This window comes from Nycticebus coucang, chromosome 8 (assembly GCF_027406575.1).
Source record: "Nycticebus coucang isolate mNycCou1 chromosome 8, mNycCou1.pri, whole genome shotgun sequence".
In the NCBI taxonomy this organism is placed as follows: Eukaryota; Metazoa; Chordata; class Mammalia; order Primates; family Lorisidae; genus Nycticebus; species Nycticebus coucang.
In genome coordinates this window covers 32530353-32552392 of record NC_069787.1, presented here as the reverse complement: position 1 = coordinate 32552392, position 22040 = coordinate 32530353, and the positions used below count along the sequence as shown (strand labels likewise).

Here is a 22040-nt window from a genome sequence, read left to right as displayed (position 1 = left end):
GACATTTCTGAGAAATACCACTTTTGAACTCTGTTCTGTTCCTTTGTTTTGTCTGTACTTCTTGTTCTGGTCATTGTTCTGCTTGCTATAGTTTCACAGTTCACCTCGAAATCAAATACTGTTAGTACTCCAGATGTATGTTTTTACGATTAATCGGTTATTCTAGATCCTTGGCATCTTCAGGTAAATCAGCTTATCAATATATATTTTTAGAATAGAAAGAAGAGCCAGCTTGGATTGTTAGTGGGAATGCATTAAAATTATGGATTATTTGTAAGAGAATTGATGTTTTAGCAATATGAAGTTTTCTAGTTATTAATAGCATAGCTTCTGTTTATTTAGTTCTTTAATTTCTACTTATGATATTTTATAACCTTTAGTACGGAGGTCCTATAAGTCTATGTTAACTTTATTGCTAAGTAGTTTGTGCTATTTTGAAGCTATTGTAGATAAAACTTTTTTAAAGTGGTTTTTCATTTATTTGCTGCTAGTATTTAGGAATTCTCTGGGTTTTTTTGTGTATGTATGTATGCATATTAATTCCTTAGGATTTTCAGCATAAACAATCATGTAATTTGTGAATAGGGACAATTTTATTTCTTTTCCATATTTGTTACTTAATTTATTTATTTGGCCTGATTACACTGACTAGGACCTCCAGTGCAGTGTTGAATGAGAACTACATCTCTTAAGGGAAAAGCATTTAGTCTTCCATCATTATGACTGATACTAGCTATCAGACTGAGGAATTTCCCTTTTATTCTTATTTTGAGGAGCACTTTTATCATAAGGTATCAAATACTTTTTAAAAAAGAGTTCAACTTTGTTTTTAGGACTTTAGAAGTTAGTGAATTACAGACTAATTTGACATTGCCATGTTCTTGATTATAAAAGTGTTGTATAACTGGCACTCTAACATGTAAATTGGCATACTAGGAGCCACTTGACCTGGAAAAAATTACTATGATGATTCATAGAACAGCGGTTCTCAACCTGTGGTCGCGACCCCTTTGTAACAATGAAAATACATCCTCCATATCAGATACTTACATTACGATTCATAACAGTAGCAAAATTACAGTTATGAAGTAGCAACAAAATTAATTTTATGGTCGAGGGTCACCACAACATGAGGAACTGTATTAAAGGGTCGCAGCATTAGGAAGGTTGAGAACCACTGCTGTAGAATGTAGAGAAAGAACATCTAATCATCACCTCAGTGATGACATTAAGCATTTCCTGTGTCTAATCGACTGAGTAAGTAATTGATAATGTTTCCAATGCCCCTGCACTTGAAGGCAAAAAAAGATTTACTTAAGAATCAATCAGACTGCTAGGACATGTGCTCGGTGGCTCATGCCTGTAATCCTAGCACTCTGGGAGGCTGCCGTGGGTGGATTGCTTGAGCTCAGGAGTTTGGGACCAGCCTGAGCAAGAGCCCAGACCCCATCTCTAAAAATAGCCAGGCATTGTGGTGGGGGCCGGTAGTCCCAGCCACCTGGACTGGGACTGAGGCTGAGGCAAGTGGATTATTACTTGAGTCCCAAGAGTTTGAGGTTGCTTTGACCTGTGACACCACAGCACTCTACCCAAGGTGACAAAGTGAGACTCTATCTCAAAATAAAAAAAAATTAAACTGCTCACATTTTTTTTTCTCTCTATTAGATTTGGCTACTTGTGTGTTCATTTTTTGCACTCTTTGTAAAGATGGCTTGGGATTTTAGTATGTCTTACCAATCCAAGGAGTAATTCACTTTAAATTTTCCTTCAGGTTAATTTCCTTTTAGCACACAAACAGTGCAAAGAGATAGATAATAGTTGTTAAATTAAAACATGAAAATGTATTTACTAACAGGATATTTCTGGTATGTTAAATACTAACAGACTAACTTTGAGTCTCACTTTTGTTGGTGTTTTTTAAGATTAATGGTCACTTTGGGGCAAGGAGTTTTTAGGTCTTCAACCTGATTTGTCCTTAGTTACCACTGGGGTTGAATGGTAAAAGGCACAGAATATACAAGAGTGCCTTTGTCATTTATCTATGGGATGCTACAAAGAAAATCTCAAAATCACGCACTGAAATTTGGAAATTGTCATGCAACACAAAGGAGATCCTCCCGTGAGTCACTTGTAGGATCCCCTGAAAATTGGAATGGGCAAGTCCTTGGACCCACTGGATAGACATGGCAAGCCTACCAGTCCCATGCTATCTTCAAACCCCTTCTAATTTGAGGTCTTGCACATAGTATTTTTTTTTTTTTATCTTCTTGGGAGAGAATTTTTTGGTTATTTCTGCCAAACGTGATAGCTTTCATGGCTTTTTAAATGCACTTGTTCTGTAGATTCTAGGTAACTCACAGCAGCATTGCATACATCATAGCTTACAATCAAGTCTTACTTATCTTTAATACTGTATTGGTATTCTGTTGTGATTGTTCTGTTGAAAAATAGAATTTTAGAGCTAAATGATACTTTAGAAATCATGTCTTCATATCCTGTGGTTGTAAGTCACTCCGCTACTTATAAAAAGTCCTTTAGGTTACGGATGGGGTTACAGACCTTTAGGTTACAGATTTTAGATTTAAATCACAAGATTAGACTCTACTGGGTTAATTCTGGTCCAGTACTCTGAGATGGGTATAGATAGCATGCTCATACGGAATTTTGCACTTGGTTTGTTTCCTTAGTGATGCCCAGCACTTCCTTTCCCTGGATTTTGTTTTATCTTCTTCACCTGGAATCCCCACTCGCACTGTTGTATAGAATTATTGCTCTATTTATTACAGAATGGAATCCATGTTGAATTTTAGCACCCCCCCTCCCCCCCGCCACACACACATCTGCCTCTTTGATGGTAGCTGGGTTTACTGGCACTCACTTATTAGTGCCCTGGGTCTTAACAACCTTATTTAAACAAAACATCTTAAATGGAGGCATTAAACAGGTCACAACAGTGAGCCATTTTGTAGCTTTTGGTGCAATAAAATGGGCATGTTGTGTTTGGGAATATAAGACCTCTGAGTGCAGCTATTCATTTTCTTCATCTATAAAACATTTTAGAATAACAGCTTACATCTGTTTGGGGTATAAAATTCCACGTTTTGAAGAAACATCACGGTTATGTAACTCCAAGCCAGGCGCAGGGAGGGAGCTAGCTCTCTGACTGGCCCAGGTTCTGTAGAAGCTGGGAGAAGTATTTGTTTTAGCTGTGGAGCCGTGTTTGCTGGCAGTGCTGCTTCCACATGTGGGCAACACATTTTCATTATTATTTCTTCGTATTGTAAACTACGAGACGTGAGTGATAACAATTTTGACGTGAAGAATATTTGAAAATTTTTCGCATATCAAGAATTTACTTTATGAGGGACATTTCACTACTAGAAGTCAGAAATAAATCAATTTATGCCTTTACAGTACATGTAATTACCTTAGATTGTCAATTAATATTTTAGAGACTAAAGTGGGGGTTTACTGTTGGTGTGCTTTAAAAAATAAATACCCAAGGGAATCTGGCCATTCTAAATGTGTGACTTTTAAAGTTACTTCTTTAAACTGAAGGAACAATTTAATAAATGACTTTCATTAAAGGAATATGAGCAAAATGCTTAGCCATAGAATCCAAAATCTAATAGTATTAAGTACCAAATAAGTGCCAATAACATTCAGTGCAATTGTATAGGTTATTTTGATCAAGATGTTAATATGCTAGCTTTGACTGTTAACATGTTAAATATTTTTTATCTTATAAATGTGAAAGATTTACATTCTTGTTAAAATGTGATATATTTACATTTGAGAAGGGAGAGTACAAGGGAGAAAATTAAAATAATCTGTAACTCTACTACCTATGAATCCTCTTGGGTTTATTTTATTACAGATTATAATTTTTTAAAAAATCTAGGAAACCTTTTAGAAACCTCTACAGCAGCGGTTCTCAACTTGTAGGTTGCGAACCCTTTGGGGGTCAAATGACCCTTTCACAGGGGTCGCCTAAGACCATCCTACCTATCAAATATTTACATTATGATTCATGACAGTAGCAAAATTACAGTTATGAAGTAGCAACAAAAATAATTTTATGGTTGGGGTCACCACAACATGAGGAACTGTAGTAAAGGGTTGCAGCATTAGGAAGTTGAGAACCACTGCTATACAGTCAGGATTTTTAGGGTTTGATAATTAATTGGAAATATAGCACTTTAGTTTCAGAGCAGATAATGTCAGATGCTAGTTTTAGTGACAATAAAAAAAATACTAAATTTTGCTTTCTCTTCTAGAACTTTAATATTCAAGGTGGGGTGGCTGCTTATTTATGACATTTACAATGACAAATTTCCCTGAGATTCTAGTTCGTCAAACTGATCCTGCTGTAGACCATGATTTTTTTCCCCCCACACTGCTGTTTCCTTTCTATGGCCACTGTCTGTCAGACTGAAGGCCATCATTTCTGTAGCAGAGTAAAACAGATGATATTAGACTTTAAATTTATGATTTAATATAAATATTTCAGAAATTACAATGCCTCCTGTAATCCTAGCACTTTGGGAGGCTGAGGGTGTGGAGGCCGAGATGGGTGCATTGCTTGAGCCTGAGCAAGACCAAGACCCCATCGCTACTAAAAATAGAAAAACTAGCCAGGCATCGTGGCAGGCATCTATACTCCCAGCTACTTGGGAAGCTGAGGTAGGAGGATTGCTTGAGCCCCAGGTGTTTTAGGTTGCTGTGAACTGTAATGATGCCATGGCACTTTACCCCGGGCAATAGAGTGACTCTATCTTAAAAAACAAACAAAACAAAACAAACAGAAGTAACAATGCCTTTAATTCATGTTCTGATAAATCCATAATTCCTCCAAAATTATGGAGGAACCCCACCTACACACACACACACACACACACACGGTGATAATGTTGAAAGTCCACAGGTATTTTTTACGTGCAGCTGAGGTGAGTGTAGAATAACAACACTGGGGAGCCAGGGGGCACTTGTGGCCCTAGCACTAATCCTAGTGTGGTCCGTAGGCAGCAGGCCCCAACCTTTTTAACACAAAGTCTGGTTTCACGGAAGATAGTTTTTACACAGACTGGTGTTGGGTAAAAGGGGATGGTTTCAAGATGATTCAAGCACATTACATCTCCACCTCAGATCACTGGACGTTAGCGCAGCCTGGATCCCTCACATGCATGGTTTACAGTAGCGTTTGTGCTCCTCTGAGGATCTCATGTCACCGCTGATCTGACAGGAGGCAGAGCTCAGGCACAGGTGCCAGTGATGGGGGTGGCTGTAAATACAGATGAACCTCCTGCTGTGTGGTGGGGAGCAGCAACTATGGCTTAAGCTAGTGGGTGGGGGCGTTTTTATTTTAGGAAATAGGAGGTAGATTTCTATTTTAGAACTTTGGAAACTTCCATTAAAAGCAAATAAAAAGTAAGTTCACTGTTGGTGAATTTATGTGCAGGTAACTACCTCTTTCGGATGGAGGAGTTTTCAGACAGACCCTGGAGTCAGAGAGTCTCTGAACTTCTGTCTCCTCTTCTAGAAAATGAGAATAGTAATAATACTATTACTCCAGTGTCTTACAGGGCTGTTGTGAGAACTCAGTGAAATAAAACTTACCAAGTGCTCATGAGCACAGTGGGTGTCATGTGGGATGTGCTTGGTGATTCCAGCCCTTATTGTTAGACAGCCAATTGCACTTATTTACTGTGTTAAGAGTGGGGTCTTGACCACTCATACTTCACTTGGGACTAAGTCAGACATTCAGGTGCGCTTCTCCTCTCTGTTTAGAGCCTCTCTACTCCTCCAGCATTGATTTGGTGATCCGTCCATCTGGCCTTCCCACTCCTGGCTGGTGCTCTCTTCTAGAGTCCCCTCTCTAAATCTAAATGGCCCTGTCTCTTCCCCCCACCTGCCCATGCCTTCCCTTTATCCTCCTCCCTCTCCTCTTTTTTCCTCCCTTTTTTCTTTCTCTCTCTTCCTCTTTTTTTGTCCCTTCTCCTCCTTTCTCTTTCTTGCTCCATCTCTCCCCCTTTTCCTCTTCTCTTTTTTCCGCTCTCTACTCCCTTCTTTCCTTCCCTCCGCCCCCCTCCTTTCTCTCTTCCTGCTCCCTCCTCCTTGGCCTCACTGCCCACACTCTCTCTTACCCTCTCTCTCATCCCTCTTTCTCTTTTAAATCCTAACACTTTGCCTTAAGAGGAGTGGACAGCCTTGGCCTTTAAGCAGAAAAATATCGAGTCTTTAAAGTGTTTATTATGATGAGAAATATTTATTTTGTTATTTCAGTATCCAGACTATAGATACTTCACTTTCCATTTCAAGAAGGCTTCACAGCATCATTTTATATCCTTGGGGCTCAAAACATGAGAGGATCTACAGGTTTATTTTAACTCTTTTTCTAAACATTATGTATATTATACCTATACATTTGTTTGGTATTAGCTTTGTTATACATAAAATTCAAATGAAATATGTTTCTAAATAATAACAGCTCTGTCATTAGTATATGAACCTGTAATTATTGTTTAGAAACATTATTTTATTTAATCAAATATTATTTCATTTGTTCAAATGCTGATCTTTCTTGCTTATTTGATTTTTTTTTTTTTTTCCCCTTCAGATTCCTTTCTCATTGGTCCAGTTTCCCTTATGGGAGTCCTTAAAGGTAAGTTTCTCTTCACATAAAATTTGTCTCTACGGGAGGCTGAGGCAAGAGAATCGCGGAAGCCCAAGAGTTAGAGGTTGCTGTGAGCCGTGTGACGCCATGGCACTCTACCGGAGGGCGGTACAGTGAGACTCTGTCTCCACAAAAAAAAAAAAAAAAATTTGTCTCTAATTTTCAGAAATACTCATTAGTCTGAGTGTAGAGGAGCAGAATATAATATTGACATGAGGTTTAAAAACTCAAAAGTATTCGCAGTTGAAAATATTTTTTATGTGTGTTTTCCTTGTCAGTTCAAATGTCTGTGGACTTCAGCCATGTGCTATCCTAGCACGGCAGCAACCTGAGCAGGTGCCGTGCTAGGATAGCACATGGCTGAAGTCCACAGACATTTGCTTTACTTTCTTCTGTATTGTACGCTTTTTCCAGCCCGTTGAATTATTATTTTTTTACTTTGTGTGTGTGTGTGTCTAGAGGTTGAGGAATAACAGCAAGAGTAAATTGAAAAGGACAGAAAGCCAGGGAGCTAGGCCCCGAGCAGGTGTAGACTGAGAGGGCAAGGCACATCCCTCACATCAGGGCCTGCAGGAGTTTGGGGCTCTGACTGCTTCTCTGACCTTTGTGCTTACCCTGGCCTGGGGGAAGGAGCAGAGTGTGGTGAATTGTGAGTCAGTGCTGGGGAAGGTCACTCACCTGTTTAACCACCAATGAATTTTTAAAAGCCTGAATTTAAAACATGCAGAAATGTTACATTAGTTTTTCACCTTCTGATGCCGTGATTCGAAAATGGTGGGTCATGATATGACTTGTGTGGCTCTTCGCCAGCATTTTAAAGATCATAATAAAAAAGGAAATGTTAGCATCGCATATAGTAAGGCTAAGTATTTTGTAAAATTCAACGTTGTGCTTGCACGTGTGCGTATACATATCTATACAGGGTTGCAATGTAAAATGTATTTTTTGCTGTGGATAATGGTCAGAAAAGATTTTGAAAACCCTTGTTCAAGTGAAAATGGTTCATAAATGACCAAGCTGTAAAATCTCTAGGTGGGCATTAGATAATACAAAAATAAAGGAATCACTCTACAATTTTATAGTTACTAATTATGGCATACTCATGTAAAATGTTTCTTAAAGAATATAATAAAAAGTATTTCATCTTTGAAATAAGTTTTGTGGAGGTTATATACTGAAAGATAATAAATTAAGACAAAAATATTATTCTTTTAAAAAATAAACTCTGGAATATGAGTATTGGGAAGTATTTCATACATATAGTGATTTTTAAAGAATACTGCACATTTAATATAATTGTTTGGATCTTTTGTTATTGTTTTGTTTGTTTTTTATTTTTACCATTTCCTACATGATGCCTGTGAAAATAGATTTCTCAGGCAACATTTCAGCATGTGATGTAACAGCTCTCCAATGAGAAGGTCACATTCCATTAGCATAACGGCTCTCCTTTTTAGTGTGTGACAAAAGAACAATGAAGCCAACAGCTGTCCAGCAAACAAGACTCACTTGATCGGGGTCTCAATAACCAGCATTCACAGATTCTGCACGCTCCACCATCCGTATGCCCTAAATCTGCAAAGGAATGTTTTGACGCCTAAAGAAGGAAAGAGCATGGGATTTCTTTTCAATATTAAGAATATTTGTAGAGTTCTAGCTAGTTAAGAAATTTGTAGCAGTTTTCAGAGTAGTCATAGATAACAGTGCTTTATGCTTTAAAATTTTTCTTTGAGCAAATGTTAACATGATATATATACATACATATATATTTTAGGTCAGGTTTCTTGAGGAATAATTTACATACAGTAAAATTCAACCTTTATAAATGTACATTTTATGAGTTTTGACAAATGTTTATAACCACCATTATAACTAAAATAGAGAATAATTCCATCACTCCAGAAAGTTCCCCTGCGCCACTTTCGCGTCAGTGCCCACCCTCTATCTTCAGTCCCTGCCAAGCTTTGGTTTTTCCTTTTCCAGAATGTCATGCAAACAGACAGACTCTATGGCATTTGTGCCTTGCTTCTTTCATTTAATGTAATACCTTTGAGATTCATTCATGTTGTTGATACCAATAGTTTCCTTCTTCTTCTCACTTCCCATGGGTATATGGATGTACTGTAGTTTACCCATTCACTAGTTGAAAGACATTTCAGTTGTTTTCCAATGATTATGAATAAAGCTGCTTTAAGTCTTTGCATATAGTATTTGTATGAACATATGTTTTTCTTTCTCTTACGTAGGTATCTGAGAATGGTGTCACTGAATCATAGGGAAAGTACATGTTTAATTTTATAAGGAAAGGTCACAGTGCTTTCCAAAGTGGCAATACCACTTTGTTTTGTTTTTTTTTTTTTTTGTAGAGACAGAGTCTCACTTTATGGCCCTCGGTAGAGTGCCGTGGCCTCACACAGCTCACAGCAACCTCCAACTCCTAGGCCTAAGCGATTCTCTTGCCTCAGCCTCCCGAGTAGCTGGGACTACAGGCGCCCGCCACAACGCCCAGCTATTTTTTGGTTGCAGTTTGGCCGGGGCCGGGTTTGAACCCGCCACCCTCGGTATATGGGGCTGGCGCCGCCCGGCTATACCACTTTGTATTCCCACTGACAATGATGGGAGTTCCAGGAGCTGTACGTCCCTGTCATTGCTTTTAAAAATTTTTAGCCATTCTGACAGTTGTGAATGGCTGTTTCACTGGGGTTTTAATTTTTAGTTCTCTCATGACTAAATAACGTCAAGCATTTTTGTAGCATCTGTGTATGAAATCTGTGCTTTTGTGAAAATGGACAGCATTAGGCACGTCTTTTGTCTTTGTGTTTACAGTTTAATTAATTTAAACTTGTTAGTGCAGCCATAGAGGGAGATTGTATTATATGGGAAGATTTCTTTTTTTCTTTTCTTTTCTTTCTTTCTTTTTTTGAGACAGAGTCTCATTTTGTTGCATGGGGTAGAGTCCCAAGGCATCATAGCTCACAGCAATGTCAAACTCAGGCTCAAGTGATCCTATTGCCTTGATTTTTCATTTTTATGGAAGAAGTGGTCTCCCTCTTGCTCAGGCTGGTCTCAAACTTGGGAACTCCAGCAGTCTACTGTGCGTGGCCTGGGATTTCTTTGTTGGGTTTATGTGGGAGTACTGCTCAAAAAAATTTTTCTCGGCCAAGACTTTAGCAGACTGCATATACCTAGTGTCTGTAGCCTGGGGTGGTCTCTGTTACCTTCAACTTAACTGCCTTAAAGTCATCCTCATTCTAACATCACTTTTTCCTGCTCTCCCCTCCATTTCTATTGATCACTATTTTCCTGACCACCTGATCTCAAATCCCAGATTAAAATTTGATTCTCTGATTTCTCTTTCTCCGTATCATGTTACTCCCCTTTTCTTGGTAACACTGGGTTTTTGGAGTCCATGGCTGCCATTTACCTGATTCTTCTACCTTATGCCTGACTCCAGTTCTGACGGGTTCTTTGCTTTCTTATCCATGCTGCACTGTGAATTTGGGTGATCTTCCTTATCTCTTCGAAGTAACATGTGTGTTCTCAGAAGTATGCAATTTTCTAAAACATAAAAGATAAAGTTGTTGGCACTCAGGGATCTGCACACTGGACTTTTGAGCTTCCTCCCCCTATACTTTTTTTTTTCCTTCCCCAATCCTTCCCCCCTGTCCAGAATAGCCTCTTATTGCCTCTAAACATGTTCTTTCTCACTCACCCCTCCCGTAGTCTTTGACGTCTGTCTGAAAGGTGCTTCTAAGGGTCCAAAAGCCATGCCTCTTTCACAGCTCAGTTCAGATTTTAATCTCCTGCTAGAAGTCTTCCAATCCGGGTTTTAAAGACTTCCCCTTCCTTACCTGACAGCTGTCTGTATTTAATCACACAGTATATGGTGTGCTGTTTACCCTCAGTGTACCGTTATTGCCTGGCCACTCTAGCTGAACACTGTTGTATTTCATAGGAGAGCAGAGATGAATAAGACACAGCTAATGGGGCGGCGCCTGTGGCTCAGTCGGTAGGGTGCCGGCCCCATATACCGAGGGTGGCGGGTTCAAACCCGGCCCCGGCCAAACTGCAAAACCAAAAAATAGCCGGGCGTTGTGGCGGGCGCCTATAGTCCCAGCTACTCGGGAGGCTGAGGCAAGAGAATCGCTTAAGCCCAGGAGTTGGAGGTTGCTGTGAGCTGTGTGAGGCCACGGCACTCTACCGAGGGTCATAAAGTGAGACTCTGTCTCTACAAAAAAAAAAAAAAAAAAGACACAGCTAATGCCCTTGAGGAGCTTAGAGCCTATCAGAGAGGCTCACAGCCCACAGGTAACATAAACGGAACATGTCTCTAATCGGAGATTACTCCAGGTAATATGGGAGCAGGTCCCCTGGCTCTCCAAATTCTGTTACTGCACTACCTCCTTTCTTTTTCTTTTGCATTTTTTTTTTTGGCCAGGGCCAGGTTTGAACCCACTACCTCCAGTATATGGGGCCAGCGCCCCACTCTTTGAGCCACAAGTGCCACCCTGTACCTACTTTCTTTGCTTTTGGTTCTTTTTTTTTTTTTTTTAAGATGTACTCACATATTAAACAGATTTTAGGGCAGCATCTGTGTCTCAAAGGAGTAGGGTGCTGGCCCCATATGCCGGAGGTGGCAGGTTCAAACCCAGCCCTGGCCAAAAACTGCAAACAAACAACAACAAAAAAACAGATTTTAGATGAAAGAAGACGTCATAAAGAAGAGGGGAAGGAAAAGGGTAGAATTATCATATCCAGAACCTCAGAGAAGATATTTTTCCTTTAAGATTTATGTTTACTTTGGAACTTTTTGGCAGCCCAACAAGAAGGGAAACGTGATAGATTTCATGGTTTTTATTATCTGACAGAGACTCATAGTTTATTATTCCATCTCATTCCGTGGGTTTGGGTGCCTTCTGTGTCCTGGCTTGTATACTTAATAACTCTGTGTGGCAAACCTCTTCTTCTGAGCCTCAGCCTCGGATGACCAGCTGCCTGGTTGATATCTTTACTGATGGTATCTCAGGGTGACCAGTGGGAACAGAATTCTCATTTCCTCTCCCCATCCTCCTTTCCATTGTCCACTTCTCAGTAAATAGCACAATTACCTGTTGCTTGCTCAAGTAGAAACCTAAGAATCATTCTGGAGTTCTCCTGGTCTCTCAGCCTCATAATCAGATCCTTCAGCAGGTTGGTTCTTCTAATTCAAGCCTCTCCTCTTGTTTGAATTGCTGTATTGGCCTCTTAGGTGGTCTCCCTGTTTTCACTCTTGCCTAAAACTTCTTCACACAGCAGCCAGAGTGATTTTCATAAAGAAATAAACCAGACCACAATACTTCCTGCTGAAACCTATCAGTGACATCTCTTTGAAAGAATGAAATCCAGAGTTTAATCTCTGGCTGACCAGGCCCCGTGCAACCTGGCCACTTCTGCCTCACAGCCTTATCCCATGGCCCCTGCCCACTGCACTCAGCCACCCCGGCCCCCTGCTGTGCCCAGCCCAGCACTTCCCCCGTTCCTTTTGGATGCACCAAGCTGGTTCTTACTCCAGGGCCTTTACATTTATCACTCTCTGTGCCAGAAATATTTTTTATTGATTCATTGTATGCATCATCATTTTTTTGTGTATGTGGTAATTATTTTTTATGTTCTTACTGATTTTGTTAAATTGACAAATAATAGTCATATACAGTCAGGTGGTACCTCATGTTTTGAAACATGTATAAAGGTACACACTATCATTGAGTGTCTGCTATGTTCCAGGCATTTTCTGGGATCTGAGGACTAAGTGATAAGGAAGACTGTCAAAAATCCCTGCCTCTGTGGAGTGTTCACTCTAGCTCTTTCCCTAGGCTTTTCAATGTCCACCTCTTTCTTATTCCTCAGGTCTTAGATCAAATGTCTCCTCAGAGAAACATAGCCTGTCCACCTCTCTTAAAGTAGGATCTTCTCTTTCTCCCTCCTCAATAATCACCACACCTATTTATTTCCTTACTGGCACCGTGATAACTTATTTTAGTTAGTTATGCACTTGAGTCATCACCTGAATGCTTAATTACAGACACCAGTGTGTGTAGAGGAGATGCTGTAGGCTAGGCCCCGGCTAAACCCTATGTACTCATTAATACCTTAGTTCACATCACACAACCCAGAGGGGTGGCCCTTGTTTTTCGCCCTACCTTAAGTCCGGGAAACCTGGAGCCCCGAGTGGTTTCCTTTCATCTAGTGACCCATGTTCTCCGTTTGCTGTACAGCGCCCTGTTATTATGTGACAGTGTTAACGATGACAGTGACAGTAGTAGAAGCAGTAACAGCCAACATTTCTCAAAGTTAACAGTGTGCCAGGCACTGTAATTAGCACTTTCCCTGGATTATCTCCTGCCAATCTTCATGATGCTCTGTGAGGTAGACGCTATCTTGGTCTTGGTTTTGTAGATGCGGAAAACGTAGGCACGCTTCAGTCTCTGGCCCAAGGCCACAGGAATACTAAAGGCACCTCCAGAATTTGCACCCAGGCAGGCTAACCCCAAAATTGATATTCTCAATCACTTTATGTATAATTTTTCACATAAAGTATAATGTCCTTGGGCGGCGCCTGTGGCTCAGTCGGTAAGGCGCCGGTCCCATATACCGAGGGTGGCGGGTTCAAACCCTGCCCTGGCTGAACTGCAACCAAAAAATAGCTGGGTGTTGGGGTGGGGGCCTGTAGTCCCAGCTACTCGGGAGGCTGAGGCAAGAGAATCACTTAAGCCCAGGAGTTGGAGGTTGCTGTGAGCTGTGTGATGCCATGGCACTCTACCGAGGGCCATAAAGTGAGACTCTGTCTCTACAAAAAAAAAAAAAAGAATAATGTCCTTAATAATGTTTGTAGGGTTTCATATGCTCAGAAGTTGAGGTCATGTAATATCTAGCCAGCTCACTTAAGGCATTTCTGTAAATTGCATTGATTCCTCAACTTGATGACAGAAAGCTTAAAAATCCTGGTCAGTGTATTTCTCAAACTACTCCCCTTCCCCACCCCCCACTCCCGCCCCAAACATCCCTTGTTTGGGGCAGGAGTTACACAGTGTTCACTGAAGTCAGTTCTCAGAGACCAGCCTCGGGAAATACAGGCAGTTTATGGTAACAAGTGGAGCCAGAACTACTTTTTCCATGCGTTTGTGTTTAATTCCTCATAGGACATTGCTTGTTGGAGGAAGGAACTTTGTCTTCTGTTGATGTTTATATTCATTATGGTTCTGGCTTTTATACAGCAGGTGTTTATGTAACTATTTGCTAATTGTTTGAAGTTTAGCATTCTATCCTTTTCAAGTTAAATGCAAAGTTGGATAACTATATATCCCTTAATTACCTTATTTATAGAGTCTTATAGAAGTATAAGATTTAACAATTAAATTTGCACACTTATCCTAGAAAAAGTGCACATACTTCTTTGCTGAATATCACTGTGGTCACCAGATAGCCAAGAGGAATTCCTCAAAGGTGACTGTAGTGATATTCATCAGTGAGGTGTGTAGCACTTGTTCTAGGATAAGTTTGCAAACTTAATTATCAAACCTTGTATGTTCATAACTATAAAAATATGTTTTCTCTTTTTAACCATATAGGTTTTCCCTTACTGAGCTTTAAGTCAGAAATAGCATATTCTGAATGGATTCAGTGAAATTTCCTGAAACAGTGTCTGATTGTTTTCTGTTGTCTTCATATGCAACACCATTTTATGGTGCAGTGTAGAGAGTCGTTAAGAACAGAGTCAGGTCTCTGTGGATGCTACTTTAGGCAAAAACCAGAGCAGTGCCAGGCCTCAGCTGCCTTGCTCCCTGCTACAAGGTGATATAGAGTAACAAGGTGGTAATTTGGGTAAGAGACCCAAGATTTAAGCTAAGCGACATTGGAAACAAAAAGTCCGTTTGGTTTAGTAAGACAGTAACATCATGCCAGTGCTTTGCTAAGGTGAAATGACAGCTTTGTAATAGAAATAGTATGATGTATGAAATAATTACTTAGATTTCTCTTTTATGTCATAAATATTTAAACATGCAGTACTGTATAAAAGCTGTTTTCAAGTTAAAGAGTAAATAACTTGTTTTTTTTCTTGTTTATTCTTACTTTAATAATAGTTAAAATGTCTACCACCACCCTACCCACAACAGATTCCTCCTATACTTGCAGTAACATAAGAAAAATAATAACAATATTTAGAAGATGCCTAGTGCTCAGGGTCACTTACTGTTACATCTCATAAGACTGAGAGAATCTGGTGTCTGCATAGCCATTTTTGCCCAAAATACAGATTCTAATAAAGGCATATTAACGATCGAAAGGGAATGGACACAGTAAAAATCTGTATGCACGTGTGTGTATGATGCTTACCACATTAAGCTAGTATCAAAATCAAATATAGCATACCAGGATGGAAGAAAACCACCTGAAAATAAGAACAAAGTGCCTGTTATATTTCTACACTACCACTCAAATCAGAGTCTTAAGATACTAATTCACATTTTAGCAAAATCACATTATAAGGAAATAGGCATACTCTAACAATTCAAATACTTTAAGAAAGCTTGAATTCTTGTATCTTAGAAAATATGAGGTACTTTATGGAAAAAGAAAAATAATTAGAAGTCCCTAGCATCCTTTCATTCAAGTGAGGAAAGTAATGAGTAACAGTTTTTTGTTTCTAAGGCTACCGAGAGAGAGATCGTATAAGGAATATAAGGGCTGGGAAAATATGAAACTTCCACTTTTAGGTAAGAATCAGTGAGTGAACAAGATGTTTAAAAAAGGCTTGAATTTCATAGTTTGGCCAATGAAAAGATAAACACAGATGGTTAGAGAGAGATGACAAAGCCAGCAGGGAAGGAGGGGTGTCAGAGCTGTGTCCCCAGAGGCCCCAGGCATCCTACCATGGTACAGTGCAAAGCTGGGCTCCATGGCAACACCCACGCCATTTCTTGCAGGTTGTGTTACTTTAAGGGAAGAGGAGGTATTCCATGCCTTATGAGTCCTTAGCGCCATAGAGGTAGTGTGTTAGGGTCCTCTGCTAAAAAATAGTTTAAAAAGCACATTAGAATTCCTCCTTCATCTTCTTTCTCATAGGCATTTTTTTGTTTATGCAAGATTGTGACTGAAGGAGATAAATATGGTCCATCAAGATAAGTGATTCTGTGAGTCACATTGACTTTCTTTGGCTTACACAGTGTGAAAAAAAGGGGAGTTTCCCTCACTTTAATCAGATTAGCAAACATGAACATACAGTAAGAAGCACTTCTGGGGGGGATTAACGTAAGGGTACGTACAGTTAGGCCTCACTGTCTGTTTGTGAGGCCTAGTACCAGTTGTAGTTTAGTCTTTCACCCAGGAGATGTGGCCTGTATTCCTACACTGTACCACCCAGTAGATGGGAGCCTGTTGAACTCCTGCTTTCCCCACCCCCCACTCTGAATTTAATGATGTTTTTCTCCTGTGTGGGTCTGTAGTTGTTCATCTGCTAGTTTCCAATTAGTATTGAGTACATGAGATGCTTGCTTTTCTATTCTTGAGATACTCCATCCAGGTCAATACAAAAGGTTTAAAGTCTCTTGTCTTTATGGCTGAATAGTACTCCATGGTATACATATACCACAGTTTATTAATCCACCCATGGGTTGATGGGCACTTGGGTTGTTTCCACAACTTTGCGATTGTGAATTGAGCTACTCTATACATTTGAGTGTAAGTGTCCTTAAGATAAAATGATTTATTTTCTTATGGGTAGATACCTGGTAATGGGATTGGGGAATCAAAGGAGTGGTCTATTTTTAGTTCTTTGAGGATTCTCCCTACTTCTTTCCAAAAAAGCTGTATTACTTTGTGATCCCATTGACAGTGTATAAGTGTTTCTTTCTCAGCACATCCCTGCCAGCATCTTTGAGACTTTATGATGTGGACTATTCTCACTGGGGTTAGGTGATATCTCAAGGTGGTTTTGATTTGCATTTCTCTATGATTAGAGATGATGAGTATTTTTTCATGTGTTTGTTGGCCATTCATCTGCCTTGATGGGAAAATGTTCTGTGTCTCTTGCCCAGTGATTAATGGGGTTATTTGCTCTTCCCTTATTTATTTGCTTGAGTTCTTTGTAGGTTTTGGATATTAGCCCTTTGTCAGATTCATAACATGCAAGTATCTCCTCCCATTCAGGAAGTTCTCTATTTGCTTTGTTGATTGTGTTTTTGGCTGTGCAAGAAGCTTTTTAAAAAAATGCTTATAATGATTCCTGGTTTCTTTGGAAGTATAAAACCCTGCCAGTATTTGATTTTGAGGGGCCCATCTATCTATTCGCATGTAACCTCCTTTAAAAAATGGGGAAAAGGCCAGGTATGGTGGCTCACGTCTGTAATTTTAGCACTCTACGAGGCTGAGACAGGTGGATTGCTTGAGCTCAGGAGTTCAAGACCAGCCTGAGCAAAGTGTGACCTGTGTCTATTAAAAATAGAAAAACTAGCCAGGCATTGTGGCAGATGCCTGCAGTCCCAGCTACTTGGGAGGGTGAGGCAAGAGGATCACTTGAGCCCAAGAGTTTGAGGTTCCTGTGAGCTGTTACACCACAGTAAACTACCCAGGGCAACAAAGTGAGACTCTGTCTCAAAACAAAAAAGGGAGGAGGGAAGGGTGTATTAGGTTTTTTGTTTTTTTCCCCTGTATTCTTCAGGCTTGCTTTCTCATTATTTGCTATCTTTTGGGGGATTGGTTTGGTGTGTGTGGTTTAAATGTGTGAGTAGTGCATGTGTTACCTCCGGTCTTGCTCTGCCTTGGTAAACATCACCAGTTAATCATAGCCCTCATTCCATTTTTCTGGACCTAAACAAAACTTTAAACCATCTCTGCCCAGCTTACTAGAAAGCCTGTTCAGTTCAGTAAATGCTAATCTATGAGGTAGAACTTACTTTATTTTTTTGAACCAAGCATGAAAATTATGATTATTTATCCCATTTATGTTTTTCCGTATTCTTTATACAAGGTAAAGTGATCAAATACTGTTTACATTGTAGGTATCCACATAGGTACTAAATATTTGCCTTCCTTCTTTAAAGAACAGTGCAGGGAATCAGGTCCTTCGCCTATAGAATCAAAGGTGAGATGGAAGCTTTTGAAGGGTTATGAAAACAAGTTACTCCTTTGTTAATATCTTTCTGGTGCTGTTGAGTATAGAGACTTGTCTGTGTATCTATTTCCTGGTAAATGGGGCTTGCCAGCATAAGTCCTTCAACCCTTTTCATTTTAAGCATTTTCGATGAAAAATATTTTAAGATAATTTTTCCATACTTAAACATAGCAAGCCAAGCGTTCTTCTGGAGGCAGATGTGTTAAAAATAATCACACCTTTTCTTGTTGACTAACCAATATCATGAACATCAGTTTTTTCTAATTTGTTTTTTTCAAACTATTATTCCGTGATATTTAGATGCTGGTAATGTGAGTGAAGCCTTCTTTCCTACCCCAAACTTTTAATAACAAGACATCAAACTGCAAATGCAGAGAGCTCAGAGAACCCCCAGTTTGAATATCCGCCATAAAACCCTGACACACATATCTAAAAGCATTACTGGATAAATTATAAAACCTAAATATTATTAAGCAAACCAATTTTAACACATCTCTTGCTTAAGAATAAAAAATATCCTTCCCTGTAATTACTAGCACAATCATTAGTCCCAGACTTAAAAATTCTCATTATCTTTACCTGTTTTCTTACCTAGAATACAAATACCTAAATATCTGTCTCAGCCAGCCAAAATATATTACCGAACTCACACAGAGTTGATTCTACTTACACGTCCCTGAATAGTTTCAGTCCAATCGCCATTATAACCAAATCAACCTGGTACTGTAATTAACAGTTAAGTGTATCTAGTTTTATTTATGAAGACTGGTATCATATGAGAAATCTATTTTAGCATTTTTATTTTATTTCACTTTATTATTTTATTTTATTCTGACAAAGGGTCTCACTCTGTGGTCAGTGCTGGAGTGCAATGGTATGATCATACTTCACTACAACCTCAAACTCCTGGGCTCAAGTGATCCCCCTGGTGCCTCCTAAGTAGCTGCACTCCACCGAGATGGGCTAATGTTTCTATTTTTTTATAGAGATGGAGGGGTCTTGCTATGTTGCTCAGGCTGGTTTCAAACTCCTGGGCTCAAATGATCCTCCTGCTAGGCCTCCCAAAGTGCTGGGATCACAGGTGAGAGCTGCCACGCCTGGTCCACTGTAGCTTATTTAGCCCCCTGATCCTATTGCCAGCACCATGATGTGGCAGAAATGAGAGCGTCATTGTGGTTTCTAGTTATATTTAATAATTTTTTTAGCTTCAAGATTTTGTTTTGGAAATCTCTTTTTAGTAGACATATTAGTATAAGTACTTCACAGTGAGAAGGCTCATCTGACTGAATAATAAAATTATAAGAGGCTTTCTTTTTCTTTTGAAACAAAGTCTCAGTCACCTTGGGTAGAGCGTGGTGGTATCAGAGCTCACAGCAACCTCAAACTCTTGGGCTCAAGCAGTCCTCTTGCCTCACCCTCCCAAGTAGCTGGAACTACAGGTACCCACCACAATGCTGGCTAGTTTTTTATTTTTAGTATAGATGGGTCTCACTTTGCTTAGACTGGTCTCAAATGTTACATTTTTTAAAAAAAATACAAGCTAAAGTGACACAATAGCTGGATCAACTGCAGAGTGGAGAACATTTCCATGAAAATAATTGTGTGCTGTCTTTAATGTGTTATAAAATTCAAGAGGTAGGCTCCCAGCAGTGAGCCCTACACAGAGGATGATACCAAGAGACTTGTAAAAAAAAAACATAAATATGAGAGGCGGAGCAAGATGGCAGCTGAGTAACAGCTTCCTTGCATCTGGGCACCGTGAGTCTGGGGAGATAGGACTCCAGGCATCTCTGGCTAGTGGGATCTGCCTGTCATCACCCCTGAGAGGATACAGGGAGTCAGCAAGAGACTTCTGGACCCCAAGAGGAGGACTAAAACAGTGGAAAACCGGCAAGTGGTCGCGTGTGTTCAATCCGTCTAAACCCGCCCGCAACTGTAAGTTCAGTAGCAGCGAGACTGCAAACCAGAAAGGCCTTACCTGTGAACTGTTTTGGTGTCTTTGGACTTGGCACTCAGCTGAACTGCCTTGGGGAGAGCCTGAGCGGGAGTGCGGAGAACTTTGGCCGTTGTCTAGGGCCCCAGTCTGAGCCGCTGAGCCAGACGGAGCTAATAGTGTTTGGCTCTGGGTCACAGGCAGCCATTGTGAGCGATCTGCCCCGGCAAGCTCCACTCTCAGGGTCGCAGAGCTAGAACTGGGTGGGAGCTGGTAACCCAGCGACCAAGTAGCCTAAGGGCAGGGTCTGAGCTGCCTTGCAGCCCTAACCCTCGGGGGCAGAGGGAGACCAGTTTTGGCACACAGGGTAAGTGGATAGCCACTTCAGCAGTGATTCCAGCGACAAGCACTTCTCTGGGAAAGCTTTTGCTCAGCAAGTGAACAAGTTCAAAGTGCCTTTTAAGTGGGCTGAAGAGAGATTTAGGGTGTCTACCTGCTGGGGTTTGAGAAAATAGCAGCCTCCAGTCGTATCAGAACTGTGATTAACATCTTATACCCCAGAAGACCACGTGCTGCCCAGACAATATTCAATAACATATACATACTGCTTTGTTTTTGGTTGTGTTTTTTTTTTTTTTTTTGGTTTGGTTGTTTTTTTTGTTTATTTTGATGTTGTTGATTGTTGTTTTGTTTTTTAAGTTCAACCTTTTCCATACAGATCCTTTTTCTTTCTCAATTTTTCTAGTTTAATTATAATTTCCCATTGCTGCCTATTTCAATAATTAGAACTTCATTTTTGTTAGTGTTTCTACTGCTATTATTTGGTTTTTCCAGCCAATTTTATCCCATAAAGTTTTCTGTTTGCTTGTTTTGGTTTGATTTATAGCATTTTTGTCTTTCCTCTCTACTTGGTGGAGGTGGAGTACTATGTCTGATCAGGTTAGCAAAGAGCTGCTGACCTCAAGGGAACCACCCAACTGGGCACCCCCAGAAGGTGGGGTTTTTTTTTTTAAGGTTGTATCAAAGTACCCTAGTGTACACATATATTGCTCTGTCTCCCTCTTTCTGTGCCTTTCTTCTTTTTGTCAATATTCCTTTTACCCACCCCCTCTCCTTTCTCTATTTTTCTTCTTTTTTTCCTATCACTCGGTCCTCCTTTCTTTCATCCCTTTCTTGCTCTTCAACCTTCTCACCCTTCTGGTCCTATAACCCTTAGTCCACAGGCATGAGAACTTAAAGAGCAAGAGGAAGTGAAAGGAAAATTAGGGCAAGGAAACAGATAAAAGAAATCACTTATGAGGAAGAATCAGCAGAAAACTCCAGGCAATATGAAGAACCAGTCCATAACAACCCCGCCAAGGGACCATGAGGTAGCTACTGCAGAGGATTCCACCTATACAGAAATGTTAGGAATGACTGAAAGGGAATTTAGAATACACATGTTGAAAACAATGAAAGAAATGATGGAAACAATGAAGGAAACTGCTAATAAAGTGGAAATTAACCAAAAGGAAATCCAAAAACAGAATCAAATAAGAGATGAACGATATGAAGAAAATAAAAAGGATATAGCAGAGCTGAAGGAAATGAAACAGTCAATCAGGGAACTTAAAGATGCAATGGAAAATATCAGCAACAGGTTAGACCATGCAGAAGAAAGAATTTCAGAGGTAGAAGACAAAGTTTTTGAGATAACTCAGATAGTAAAAGAGGCAGAAAAGAAGAGAGAGAAAGCAGAACGTTCCCTGTCAGAATTATGGGACTTTATGAAGCGTTCCAACATACGAGTTATAGGAATTCCAGAAGGGGAAGAAGAATGCCCCCAGAGGAATGGAAGCCATACTAGAGAATATTATAAAAGAAAATTTCCCAAATTTCACCAAAGATTCTGACACACTGCTTTCAGAGGGCTATCGGACCCCAGGTCGCCTCAACTCTAACCGAGCTTCTCCAAGACACATTGTGATGAACCTGTCCAAAGTCAAGACAAAAGAAAAGATTCTGCAAGCTGCCAGGAGTAAGAGCCAGTTGACCTACAGGGGCAAATCCATCAGAGTGACCGCAGACTTCTCTAATGAAACTTTCCAAGCAAGAAGACAGTGGTCATCTACCTTTAATCTACTTAAACAGAACAATTTCCAGCCCAGAATTCTGTACCCTGCTAAGCTAAGCTTCAAAATTGATGGAGAAATCAAATCATTTACAGATATACAAACATTGAGGAAATTCGCCACAACAAGACCAGCTCTACAGGAAATACTTCAACCTGTTCTGCACACTTACCA

At 40.0% G+C, this 22040-nt stretch overlaps 1 protein-coding gene across 5 annotated transcripts in view; it reads left to right on the top strand.

Moving 5' to 3' along the window:
* The window catches only part of SLC25A26 (solute carrier family 25 member 26), a 162535-nt gene that overhangs the window by 116755 nt on the left and 23740 nt on the right, over positions 1-22040 (top strand). For all 5 annotated transcript variants that reach the window (XM_053598519.1, XM_053598515.1, XM_053598517.1 and 2 more), the window contains one exon: positions 6617-6661. In XM_053598519.1, coding sequence (XP_053454494.1) covers positions 6617-6661 — 45 coding nt within the window. The remainder of the gene's footprint in view (positions 1-6616; positions 6662-22040) is intronic.